The 13,223-nt window shown below is 42.4% G+C and overlaps 1 protein-coding gene across 4 annotated transcripts in view; it reads left to right on the top strand.

The window, feature by feature from the left end:
* POU2F3 (POU class 2 homeobox 3) overlaps positions 1-13,223 on the top strand; it is a 408,573-nt gene that overhangs the window by 352,776 nt on the left and 42,574 nt on the right. For all 4 annotated transcript variants that reach the window (XM_077250489.1, XM_077250486.1, XM_077250487.1 and 1 more), the window contains exons 6-7: positions 8,932-9,008; positions 12,675-12,851. In XM_077250489.1, the coding sequence (XP_077106604.1) occupies positions 8,932-9,008; positions 12,675-12,851 (254 nt within the window). The remainder of the gene's footprint in view (positions 1-8,931; positions 9,009-12,674; positions 12,852-13,223) is intronic.

The raw sequence follows: 13,223 nt of genomic DNA, 5'->3' as shown, positions 1-13,223 counted from the left end.
AGGGATTCTGGTTAGTAGGCTGGTGATATCTGGTCCAGAGATGTAGATCTGTGTGTCATCAGCATAGAGATGATACTGAAAGCCGTGAGATTCTAGGAGCTATCCAAGGCCAAAGGTGTAAATGGAGAAGAGCAGCGGCCCTAGGACTGAACCTTGCGGGACTCTGACAGATAGGGGTCGAGGTGAGGAGGTGGTGTGTGAGTGGGAGACGCTGAATGTCCGGTCTGTTAGGTATGATGAGATCCAGGATAGGGCCAAGTCTGTGATGCCAATGGATGAGAGGGTCTGTAATAATAGGGAATGGTCCACTGTGTCAAAGGCAGAGGACAGGTCCAGGAGGAAGAGGACAGAGTAGTGTCGCTTGCTCTTGGCAGTTAATAGGTCATTGGTGACCTTGGTTAGGGCAGTTTCAGTGGAGTGGTGTGACCAGAAGCCAGATTGTAAGCGGTCGAAGAGGGAGGAGGAAGAGAGATGGGAGGACAGTTCAAGATGGACGTGTTGTTCCAGTAGTTTTGAGGCATGGGGAGAAGTGATATAGGGCGATAGCTAGATACATAAGATGGGTCAAGAGAGGGCTTTTTGAGGATAGGTGTGATTGAGGCATGTTTAAAACCGCTTTCTGGCCTTGGACGGGATAGTACGTCCGAGGTCAAATACCCCGTTTTGAAGAAGGGTTCCGGCAGTGAGCCCGCATCAAAGCCGGGACATGTCAGCTGTTTTGAACAGCTGACATGTGCCCGCAATAGCAGCGGGTGAAATCGCGATTCACCCGCTGCTATTAACTAGTTAAATGCCACTGTCAAACGCTGACAGCGGCATTTAACTGGCGCCTCCGGCCGGAAATGAGCTCATCGCCGACCCCCGTCACATGATTGGGGGTCAGCGATGCTTCTGCATAGTAACCTTAGTCCTTGAGACCTCTATGGTTACTGATCCCGCCTAGCTGTGAGCGCCACTCTGTGGTCGGCGCTCATAGCACACCTGCAATTCAGCTACATAGCAGCGATCTGATGATCGCTGCTATGTAGCAGAGGCGATCGAGTTGTGCCAGCTTCTAGCCTCCTATGGAGGCTATTGAATCATGGCAAAAGTTAAAAAAAAAGTTAAAAAAAAATGTGAAAAAAAAAAATATATAAAAGTTTAAATCACCCCCCCTTTCGCCCCATTCAAAATAAATCAATAAAAAAAATCAAACATTTGCATATTTGGTACCACAGCGTTCAGAATCGCCCGATCTATCAATGAAAAAGGATTAACCTGATCGCTAAACGGCGTAGAGAGAAAAAATTAGAAAAGCCAGAATTACGTTTTTTTTGTCGCCGCGACATTGCATTAAAATGCAAAACTGGGCGATCAAAAGAACGTATCTGCACTAAAATGGTAGCATTAAAATCACCAGCTCGGCACGCAAAAAGTGAGCCCTCAATCGACCCCAGATCATGAAAAATGGAGACGCTACTTTTTTAGCAAAGTTTGGAATTTTTTTCACCACTTAGATAAAAAATAACCTAGACATGTTAGGTGTCTATGAACTCGTAATGACCTGGAGAATTATAATGGCAGGTCAGTTTTAGCAATTAGTGAACCTAGCAAAAAAAGCCAAATAAAAAACCAGTGTGGGATTGCACATTTTTTGCAATTTCACCGCACTTGGAATTTTTTTCCCGTTTTCTAGTACACAACATGCTAAAACCAATGATGTCGTTCAAAAGTACAACTTGTTTCGAAAAAAATAAGCCCCCACATGGCCATATTGACGGAAAAATAAAAATGTTATGGCTCTGGGAAAGAGGGAGCGAAAAACTAACACGGAAAAACGGAAAATCCCAAGGTCATGAAGTGATTATAGCTTGAGGGAAACACACCAGTTGTTAGGGATAGGTTGAAGAGATGGGTTAGGGTTGGGATGAAGACTGTGGCGAGGTTTGGTATGTAGTGGGAAGGGACTGGGTCAAGTGCACAGGTGGTGAGATGTGATCTTGAGAGTAGAGTGGAGAGTCGATCTTCTGTATTGGTGGAGAAGTTGGTTTTGAAGGTGGAAGGCTGGGCAGTTGGGAGGAAGGGCTCTGGGGGTTGTTGACCAAAACTGTCTCTGACGTTATCAATCTTCTGCTTGAAAAATGAGGCAAAGTCTTCAGCTGAGATGAGTGGGGAGGGAGGAGGTGCTGGGGACGGAGGAGAGAATTGAAGGTGTTGAATAACTGTTTAGGGTTGTGAGACAGGGAGGATATGAGAGATGAGTAGTAGGTTTGTTTTGCTGTGGCGAGTGGGGCCTTGAAAGTAGTGAGGGACTGTTTGAATGCGATGAAGTGCTCGTTGGAGTGGGATTTTTTCCATCTCCGCTCAGCAGCCCTAGAAGCTCGCCTCAGTTCTTTGGTCAGGCTGGTGTGCCAGGGCTGTCTGTTGATTTTGCGAGCTTTGGTATGTGCGAGAGGGGCAACAGATTCCAAAGCTACAGCTATTTTGGTGTTATATAGCGCGGCAGCGTCATCCGCATTGTGTAGGGAACTTATGTCTGTGAGAGAGAGAAGGGATTCAGAGATTGAGTGTAGATCGAGGTGTTTAAGACTTCTGCGAGGGTTTGCAAGTTTGTAGGTTGGGGGTTGTAGACAAGGAGTGGAGAGGGAAGAGAATGTGAGTAGGTTGTGGTCAGAAAGAGGAAGAGGTGAGTTAGAGAGGTTAGATAGGGAGCAGAGGCGGGTGAAGATGAGGTCCAGTGTGTGGCCTTCTTTGTTAGTGGCTGTAGAAGACCATTGAGTGAGGAAATAAAAGGCAGCTGGGTAATACTTGCCTCAGAATGGGATTTAGGCTAAGTTCACACTGGGAGTCTTTTTTTAAATATTTTTTAAGCAAATTTTCAGCTGTGTTTTACAGTACCAGCAAAGCGTATAACTTTTCAGAAATCTCATGCACACACATTGCTTTTTGTTTTTATCAATACTTTGATAGAGCATGTCACTTTTTTCAGTATTTTTTTTGTTTTTCACCCATTGACTTGAATGAGTGGTTAAAAAGGCTGAAAAAAACGCACCAAAAATGCAGGTATCAGGTTTTGCTGCATTTTTTGTGCCAAAACTTGATTCTATGGAATAGGACTTTTTTTTCAACACTAAACTGTATCATCACGCACAAGAGACAAATCTAACATGCCAAAAAAACAGCAAAAAAGCTCAAAAAACAAAATGCTGAAAAAGTGTGACCCTTCCCTAGAAGTACTCATGTCACTAGTGTGCTGCACAGGATCTAGTAATTGTCATACAGAGGGAGGCTGTAGACTTCAAAAAATGTTTGTTTTTTTAAGTTCTGTGATAAGCAGTTGTTAATAGATGTAAGTTTGGCTAATACGTTTGCTCAAACAACGTTCACAGAGTCATTACATAATTATTTAAAATATCCAAACATTTTCCTTGCAGACAAAATATAAAATAAATAATAATTAATAAAGTAAATGTCTCATCTATCAGAGAAATGCAATGAGGTTTAAAAGAGATAAGACAAAACTGAATAAAGTTCTAATCTCAGCAAAATGTGAATTGTCAGGTTTTTTAAAGTTTTTGTTTGATTATTCTGACTTTTCTAATTTCTCAATAAATCTTTATAGCAGTCACAGATCTGTTTGTCTGATACTGAGCTCCAAATTCCCTATAGAGCTAAAGGACATATATCACCAAGTTTGTGCCATGTAATCTGAGAGCAGCATTATGTAGGGGCAGAGACCCTGATTCCGGAGATGTGTCACTTACTGGGCTGCTTGATGTTGTTTTGATAACCAGTTTAACCCCTTCACGCCGTAGCCCATTTTCATTTTTGCGTTTCTGTTTTTTGCTCCCCTGCTTCCCAGAGCCATTTTTTATTTTTCTGTCAATATGGCCATGTGAGGGCTTGTTTTTTGTGGGACGAGTTGTACTTTTGAACTACATCATTGGTTTTACCATATAGTTTACTGGAAAACAGCCAAAAAATTCAAGTGTGGTGAAATTACAAAAAAAAATGCAATTCCATATTTTTTTTTTGTTTTCTTTTTACCATGTTCACCAAATGCTAAAACTGACCTGCCATTATGATTCTCCAGGTCATTACAAGTTCAAAGACACCAAACATGTCTAGGTTCTTTTTTATTTAAGTGGTGAAAAAAAAATCCAAAGCTTGTTAAAAGAAAAATTGCGCAATTTTCCGATACCCGTAGCGTCTCCATTTTTCGTGATCTCATGTTGGGTGAGGGCTATTTTTTTGCGCACCGATCTGACGTTTTTAATGATATTATTTTGGTGCACATACAATCTTTTTATCACACGTTATTGCATTTTAATTCAATGTTGCGGTGACCAAAAAAATTTAATTCTGGCATTTTAACTTTTTATTTTGCTATGCTGTTTACCGATCTAATTAATTCTTTTAATATCTTGATAGATCGGGCGATTCTGAACACGGCGATACCAAATATATGTACTTTTAATTTTTTTTTAATTGTTTTATTTTGAAAGGGGCGAATGGGGGGGTGATTTGAACTTTTATATTTTTATTTTTTAAAACTTTTTTTTTTACTTTTCAATTGCTTCAATAGTCTCAATATGAGACTAGAAGCTTCGATCATCCAATCGCTTGTGCTACATAGAGCTGGTCTTCAGCCCTACTCTACGTAGCAGAAATTCTCACTTGCTATCAGCGACGACCGCTGGGCAGTCTGGTATTGACAACCACAGGGGTTTGCTGTAGACCCCGGGTTGTCATGCCAACCCATCGGTGATCTGCGGTCATCTGACACGGGCGCTGATGGATGGGATTAGTGACGCGCTTCCGGCGCGATCACATTAAATGCAGCTGTCAGAGTTTGATAGCAGCATTTAACAGGTTAACAGCCACGGGTGGATCACAATTCCACCCGCAGCTGTTAGGGGCACATGTCAGCTGTTCAAAACAGCTGACATGTGCTGGGAAAGACTACCTAACACTACCTAAAATATATATTTTATTTTTGTTGAAATCATAGTTTTAATCGCTGACATGACTAATGGCGAGAAAGGTGCCAGGTGAATATAGAAACGTTCCTTGCGCAACAGATAATTTACAAGCCTGAGGTTGAAAGTGAAGCACATGGCTTCTTAGTGGCATCTACTGGAGACTTGTGGTCTAGCTGGCTTCTTCACTAAAGTGTTACTCATGTTCTTACGGGAGAAGAAGAGTAAATGTCGGCACATCTTGATGAGCTCATCAACAATACCTAATGACAGAACCGACATTCTCCTGTGTAACCAAAAGTTTCAGAAATTTTATGTAGTGTGAGATGCAGCAAGCGAAAGCCATTTGTCTATTAGAGTGATGTAAAATGTCATTTCTGAAGACACTAAACCTTTTATATGCATGTACTTAGGTTCTACTACACATGAAGAATAATATTTTAGACACTTGTGGGGTAAAATGACTTACTACAACAGAAAATACATTTCTGGGAGGTGTCATTTCCAAAATACGGTCACATCTGGAGGTTCGGTTTCCACATGGCGCTCCTACCATTCCAAACCATGCCATATGCTCAATCAGTAGTGTATGACCGCATATACGGTATTACTGTACTAGGGATACATTTTTCTCATATTTAGAAAATAAAAAAAGAAACATTTTTCAAGAATACAATTTTTCATTTTCATGGTGCAATGCAATTCGAATCTATGAAACATCTGTGTTCACTACGCCCCGAGATAATTTCCAAAAGGGGTGCCGTCTTCAGAAAAAAAATAAATGTTTTCATTTTATTCCCACACAAAAAGGATGCCGAAACTTCCCGTTTACTATTTTTAATTGTTAAGTGGTGCACTTTTTAAAATTGGGAGGCTCTGAATATGTCCCTTTAAAAAATAGGTTTTTGGGGAAATGTACAAAACTGAAATATTGCTGTTTAACTTGTTAATTCCCCCCCAAAATGGATGTATTAAATATTATGCCAATATTAAAGAAGCATACAGATGCTTCTCGCAAAATTAGAATATCCTCAAAAAGTTACTTTATTTCAGTTCTTCAGTACAAAAAGTGAAACTCATATATTCACTATATATATTCATTGACTGTAAGCCATAATCATCAACATTAACAGAAATAAACACTTGACATAGATCACTCTGTTTGTAATGACTCTATATAATATATGAGTTTCATTTTTTGTATTGAAGAACTGAAATAAATTAACTTTTTGATGATATTCTAATTTTGGGAGAAGCACCTGCATGTTACATGTTAAAAATTGTGTGCACCGTGACTATTTTATTTTAAGGGCAGAAACATTAAAATGTTTACTTTTAACAAAAATGTATCAACCTAGATTTACTATTGATGTAAAGTACAATGTGTCACGAAAAAACAGTCTCAGAATTACCTTAATAAGTAAAAGCATAACAATGAAAAATTATTTCCAAGGACCATGTTCGAACCGCAATATCCAACTTGAATACCAGGTCTCATTACCGGAGCTAATTGCTGTTTAGGCATTTATAAGGTAACTAGATTGTGGCCTGATTCTAACGCATCGGGTATTCTAGAATATGCATGTCCCCGTAGTATATGGACAATGATGATTCCAGAATTCGCGGCAGACTGTGCCCGTCGCTGATTGGTCGAGGCAACCTTTATGACATCATCGTCACCATGGCAACCATTATGACATCTACGTCGATACTGTGCCCGTCGCTGATTGGTCGAAGCGAATTCGCGGAAGACTGTGCCCGTCGCTGATTGGTCGAGGCAACCTTTATGACATCATCGTCGCCATGCTGTGCCCGTCTCTGATTGGTCGAGGCCTGGCGGCCTCGACCAATCAGAGACGCGGGATTTCCAGGACAGACAGACAGACAGAAAGACAGACAGACAGACAGACGGAAAAACCCTTAGACAATTATATATATAGATTAGATGATGTCATGAGAACCTGTGATTGGGCAAGGAACTGCGATTAAAGAAGGGTCCATGTTTCATGGATGTTTGAAACCAGTGTTACACTGTCTAATTAGTGCCGTCAGTGCCAAACAGCATAGCAACATACCCTTTTGACTAGGGGTTACACCCTGCTGTCAATTTATTCCCAGGCGGAATCTACTATATAATTGTCTAAGGGTTACTTCCGTCTTTCTGTCTGTCCTTCTGTCTGTCTGTCTTTCTGTCTGTCACGGAAATCCCACGTTGCTGATTGGTCATGGCAAAACGGCCACAACCAATCAGCGACGGGCACAGTCCGGCGGCAAAATGGCTATGCAGCATCAATAGTAAAAAGATCTAATGTTAAAAATAATTAAAAAAAATAAAAAATCATCATATACTCACCTTCCGGTGCCTTTCCCGCTCCTCGCGACGCTCCGGTGACCGGTCCATGCATTGCGGTCTCGCGAGATGATGGCGTAGCGGTCTCACAAGACCGCAATGCACTCTTGGGACCAGAGCATCGCGAGAAGCATCGGTAAACGCCTCAGCTGGATCCGGGGGCCGACGGAGGGTGAGTATATCACTATTTTTTATTTTAATTCTTTTTTTAACAGGGATATGGTGCCCACATTGCTATATACTACGTGGGCTGTGTTAGTTACTGCGTGGGCTGTGCTATATACTACATCTCTGTGCTGTATGCTATGTGGGCTGTGCTATATACTACGTGGCTGGGCAATATATTACGTGGCTGGGCAATATATAATGTGGCTGACCAATATACTACATCGCTGTGCTCTTTACTGAATGGGCAGTGTTATATACTACGTCTCTGTGCTATATACTACTTGGCTGTGCTATATACTACGTGGCTGTGCAATATACTACATGGCTGTGCAATATACTACGTGACTGGGCAATATATTACGTGGCTGGGCAATATACTACGTGTCTGTGCTATATACTACGTGTCTGTGCTATATATACTACGTGTCTGTGCTATATACTACATCGCTGTGCTATATACTACGTGGCCTGTGTTATATACTGCATGGGTTGTGTAATAGACTACGTCTCTGTGCTATATACTACGTGGCTGTGCAATGTACTATTTGGCTGTGCAATATATTACGTGGCTGTTCTATATACTACGTGGCTGTGTATATATTACGTGGCTGGGCAATATACTATATCGCTGTGCTACATACTACGTGGCCTGTGTTATATACTGCATGGGCAGTGTTATATACTATGTCTCTGTGCTATATACTACGTGGCTGTGCTATATACTACGTGGCTGTGCAATATATTATGTGGCTGTGCAATATATTACGTGGCTGGGCAATATACTACGTGTCTGTGCTATATACTACGTACCTGTGCTATATACTAGGTGGCTGGGAAATATACTACGTGGCTGAGCAATATACTATGTGGCTGGGCAATATACTACGTGGCTGAGCAATATATTACATGGCTAGGCAATATACTATGTGTCTGTGCTATATACTACGTGTCTGTGCTATATACTACGTGGCTGGGCAATATACTACGTGGCTGTGCTATATACTACGTGGCTGAGCAATATACTACGTGGCTGAGCAATATACTACGTGGCTGGGCAATATACTACATGGGCTGTGCTACATACTACGTGGCTGTGCAATACACTACGTGGCTGGGCAATATACTACGTGGCAATTTGAACCACGCTTCGCTAATTGCTCGTGGCCGGCCGGCCGAATCCTGTGTGTAAATTGCATTATTCTGAAAACTTTGTAAATAAACTACATACAGATTTTAGAATACCCGATACGTTAGAATCGGGCCACCATCTAGTAACAAATAACTGCGTTCTAAGAAAATATGTTCCAGAATTGATATTTAAAGGTTCCAATATGCGAGAGATACATTTGTAGTTTTCTTTTGACTAGCGCTCTAGTAGACCTTTCAATTCCTGTATTTTTACAGCTTGTGAACACACAAAAAACAATTGACCATAATTCCTACACTGTCTCCTAGGTCTTCTGCAACCAAATCTCATTTCTCTCCCTCATCAGCAGGGTGGACCTCAAGCTGGAATGGGACTGGCCTCCCAGGTATGGTCTATAATAATATGTCAGAACTCTGCTAAAATCTTCCTGTACAGCAGCGTTCCCCTCTTACCTTCTAATAATAATAGTAGTGGAATATAGAAGTTGCTCTAGAATTGAAATATAAATGAAAAAAATGTATTTTGGCAAATTATGAATTTTAAAATAATGAAAAAGTAAAACTTGGAGCATTAATGAAGCTTATTCAGAAATAGTAACATGTTACCCTCCTAAAGCTACACAGCGGCAATTTATTTTTTGTTTCTATTGTCATTCATCATAACGGCTCATACGGGGCAGACTGTCAGTCACTGTCACACACTAACACTTTATACCAGGGGTGGGCAATTCATTTTCCTGAGGGGCCACATGAAGGACCGTGACTGTGGTGGGGATCGAACCAATAGACTAAAATTAATTCTGCTTAATATTAATATATTATTAGTATCTAGTCAACAGATTTACTGTAATTCTACTACTAATACATGTTATGAGAGGGCTTATAGTAACATCTATTCTTATCAGTAACATGTAATAAAAATCAAATAATTAAAGCATAAATAGAAAAAACTTATAAAAATCAGTAAAGCTCCTGTTATTCAGTTCTTGTACACTCATAAGCTCCCCTCCACACAGTATAATGGCCCCCGATAACCCTCCACAAAGTATAATTCAACACAGCTCTCCAACACAGTAGGATGCTCCTCACAGCCTACCTCACAGTATGACGGCCCCCACACAGACTATAATTGCCCACAGCCCCTAACACAACATGATTTCCTCACAAGCGTCACACACAGACATTATTATGGCCCAACAGGCCCCCTTCACATCGTATGATGCCACACAGCCTCCTACACAGTATGATGGCCCCACAGCTTCCAAAAATTATGATGTCCCCACAGCCACCCAAACAGTATGATTCTCAACATCTTCGTGCACAGTATAATCTCTTATAGCCCCTCATACACTACAATGGATCCCACAGCTCCTTACACACAGTACAATGCCCCTCACAGCCTACCACACAGTATGATGGCCCCTACACATATTATGATCCCCCATAGCCTCTAACACAGTTTAATTTGCTCACAAGTATCCCACACACACCCATTATTATGCCCCAACAGGCTCCCTTCACACAGTTTTGTGATGACCCTGAAGGTCCAGTCGCCACAGAGGTACTGCACATCAGCCAGAGGTGTGGTACTCCGCTCTCGGGTAAGGAGGGGACACTACCCAGTACCCACACACTAGCACCCATCACTAGACCTCTCCAGGCCAGGGAGGGACTAGGTAGAAGGTGTGGGTGGAGAGAGTGGCAGTTAGAGGGGTTGTCATGGAAACAAGAAGGAGGAGTTAGTTAGTTAGTTAGTGAGAGGGAGTTGGAGCTAGGGACTTGAGCAGAGAGGAGCTCGTCCCAGCACCAGAGGACAGAGAGAGAGAGCAGAGAGAAGTTCCAGAGAGTGAGAGAGAAAGAAGGGGTCCTAGGGGCATAGGTAGTGAGCAATCCACCCGTGGAGCCCGTATCCACGTCCACGCCGACTGTAGTTGGGTGGAGGGACCAGGTCACAGTGGGGGAACCGGCCCTCCAAGACTAGTGGAGAACTACAAGGCACAGCTAGCAAGCCGGAGGTTGTGGTATCTGTATGTGCCACAGCCAAATCCACACATATTCACTGAAAAGACAGCCATATAGGATCAAGGGGACCAAGAGGACGTCGCCCAACAAGATCCGAGGCTGCTGGCTTGGGACACTGTGTGTGAAGGCGCAGGGCAAGAGCGGTGGGAGCCAGCGCAGTGAGATTGCCAGGAAAGGAACATAAGAGAGGAGTCCTGGAAAAGTGTACCCCAAATCATCTGAGGGTTAGCTGGGTCACAGACCCAAAGGACCCAGCACACGGCTGGAGACAGTAATCTGCAGAACTGTGAGTAAAGCATTGGAAACTGCACCCAGCTGTGTCCTCTGAATTATTTGCTGTGCCACCTGCCCTGCACTACAACACCCGCCATACCATTTCACACTATAACTGCCCTGGGTCCTAGCTCTACCCGTGGAGAGCTGTACCAACTCTGCTGCATCATCATCTGCCCCAGAGGATCTGAACTGCAGCGTCGGCCACCATTTCATTGCCGAATACCTCGGGTGGCGTCACAAACAATACCCCTATTAACTTTATTTTCCCCTTTAATTGACTTTTATTGGATGCCCAGGGCCACGGACGGGGTCACTTTTGCCATGACACATCCCTACCGAGTATCCCCACGGCCCTACCGGTCGCTCCAGTATGATCTCACACAGCCTTCTACACAGTATGATGGCCCAAAGCCTTCAAAAATTCTGATGTCCCCACAGCCACCCAAACAGTCTGGTCCCCCACATCTTCCTTCACAGCATAATCCCTCATAGCCCCTCATACACTATGATGGATCCCACCCACAGCTCTTCACACACAGTATGATCCCTCACAGCCTCCCAAACAATGATACCCACAAAAGTGAATGATAAAAAAAACACTCACCTGCCCCCCTCACCCTCGGTTTCCAAAACCTGCTGCCCCAGTCTTTGTTGTCTGCAGACTGAGCACAGTAGGTGCGATCTAGTGATGTTATCTCGCCTGCTGTGCTGAGCCTCCATTGCACAGGCTGAATGGTAGAAGAAGGAGGCTACCTTTTACTAGTATCTGCTTTGAAAGAATTTAGATATTGGTAAAATTGACTGCCGGGCGGAAGAGAGCAGCCATGTAGTGTGGCCTGTGGGCCACTGTTCACAGCCATTACCCGGGTCTGCTCATTACTCCTATATACAAAATATAAAAAAAATGCCAAAATGAGTAGAAATCAGCATAGATTTAAGGTATGTTTTAAGAAAAACAAAAACTCTTCCAAATCAATCAGAGCAATTCTGATTCACCAGGAGCTACTGACATGGCTTCCCTCCTGCCAAAGTTTCTAGATGATATACTTAGCTGCTCATTGATATCACTTTTGAAGTTTACAACAGCTGCAGGCTCATGTTTCAGGGACTGTGCTGAGCAGACAGCAGATGGAGCTGTGTTAACTTTTAGGCTATGTGCACACGTTCAGGTTTTTTCGCGTTTCTTTTGCATCTTTTCGCTATAAAAACTCATTAAAAACGCATTCATTATGCATCCTATCATTTAGAATGCATTGTGCATGCTTTGTGCACATGGTGCGTTTTTTTCCGCGAAAAAAACACATTGTGGTAAAAAAAAGCAGCATGTTCCTTAATTTTGCAGATTTTCCGCGTTTTTCCCACAATTCTATGCATTTGGAAAAAAAAACGCACAAAAAACGCATCAAAAACTCATGAAAACCGCAAAAAAATGCGGATTTCTGGCACAAATGTCCGGTTTTTGTCAGGAAAATTTCTGCTAGAAATCCTGACGTGTGCACATACCCTTACAGCTGCTTGTTGATATACTTCATACTGTACTTTATGAACTCTCATGTTTGCTTGTTGTGTTCTCTTTCTGTGTCCTCCATGTTGTGATGCTTGCTATATGTTCCAAGTAAATTGGTTAATTCTCCCACAATGTCTTAGTGCTTATGAAACTGCTGAAGGATGAAATCTACAACAATTACAACATCACGTTTCATGCTATAAACATTGTACACTAAAAACTGTAATAACTTTTATCACCTAAATAGGCTCTGGGGCGTCCGGGACTCCCAGGATCTTCTATAGATCCGCATTTGGAAATACCACAACATTTACATGCCCCCAAACACTTACCAATAGCTTCAGATGAGCCCAGCGATTTGGAAGAACTGGAAAAGTTTGCCAAGACTTTCAAGCAGAGAAGGATAAAGCTTGGCTTTACACAGGTGAGAAATACATTATATATACACCTGATTAGACTTTATATACAATAATAAAGATTAAAAATCATTGTAAAGTGGTTTCAACAAAAAATATGTTACCAAGCAGTGCATTGTTTTACTGAAAACAATCTGGAAGATATTAAAGGGGTTGTCCACTACTCGGACAACCCCTTCTGAATCTCTGTCTTCCCCAAGGAAAATAATAACACTAAGGCCATTGTCACGACACAGCTGTCAGGTGACCCAGGACATGGGGCTCCTCTGTCCCTAACACTAGGGGGCGCCCTAGCGCGCCCTACTCCCCAGGATTCTTCTGAAGGTGAAGATGTCGGGGCCTCCACCCTTGCTTTATCTCCTGAGTTAGCCATTCGTCTA

This window comes from Ranitomeya variabilis, chromosome 4, assembly GCF_051348905.1.
Source record: "Ranitomeya variabilis isolate aRanVar5 chromosome 4, aRanVar5.hap1, whole genome shotgun sequence".
Taxonomy (NCBI): Eukaryota; Metazoa; Chordata; class Amphibia; order Anura; family Dendrobatidae; genus Ranitomeya; species Ranitomeya variabilis.
Note: the sequence above shows the minus strand (reverse complement) of the source record. Positions and strands in the feature narration are given on the sequence as shown.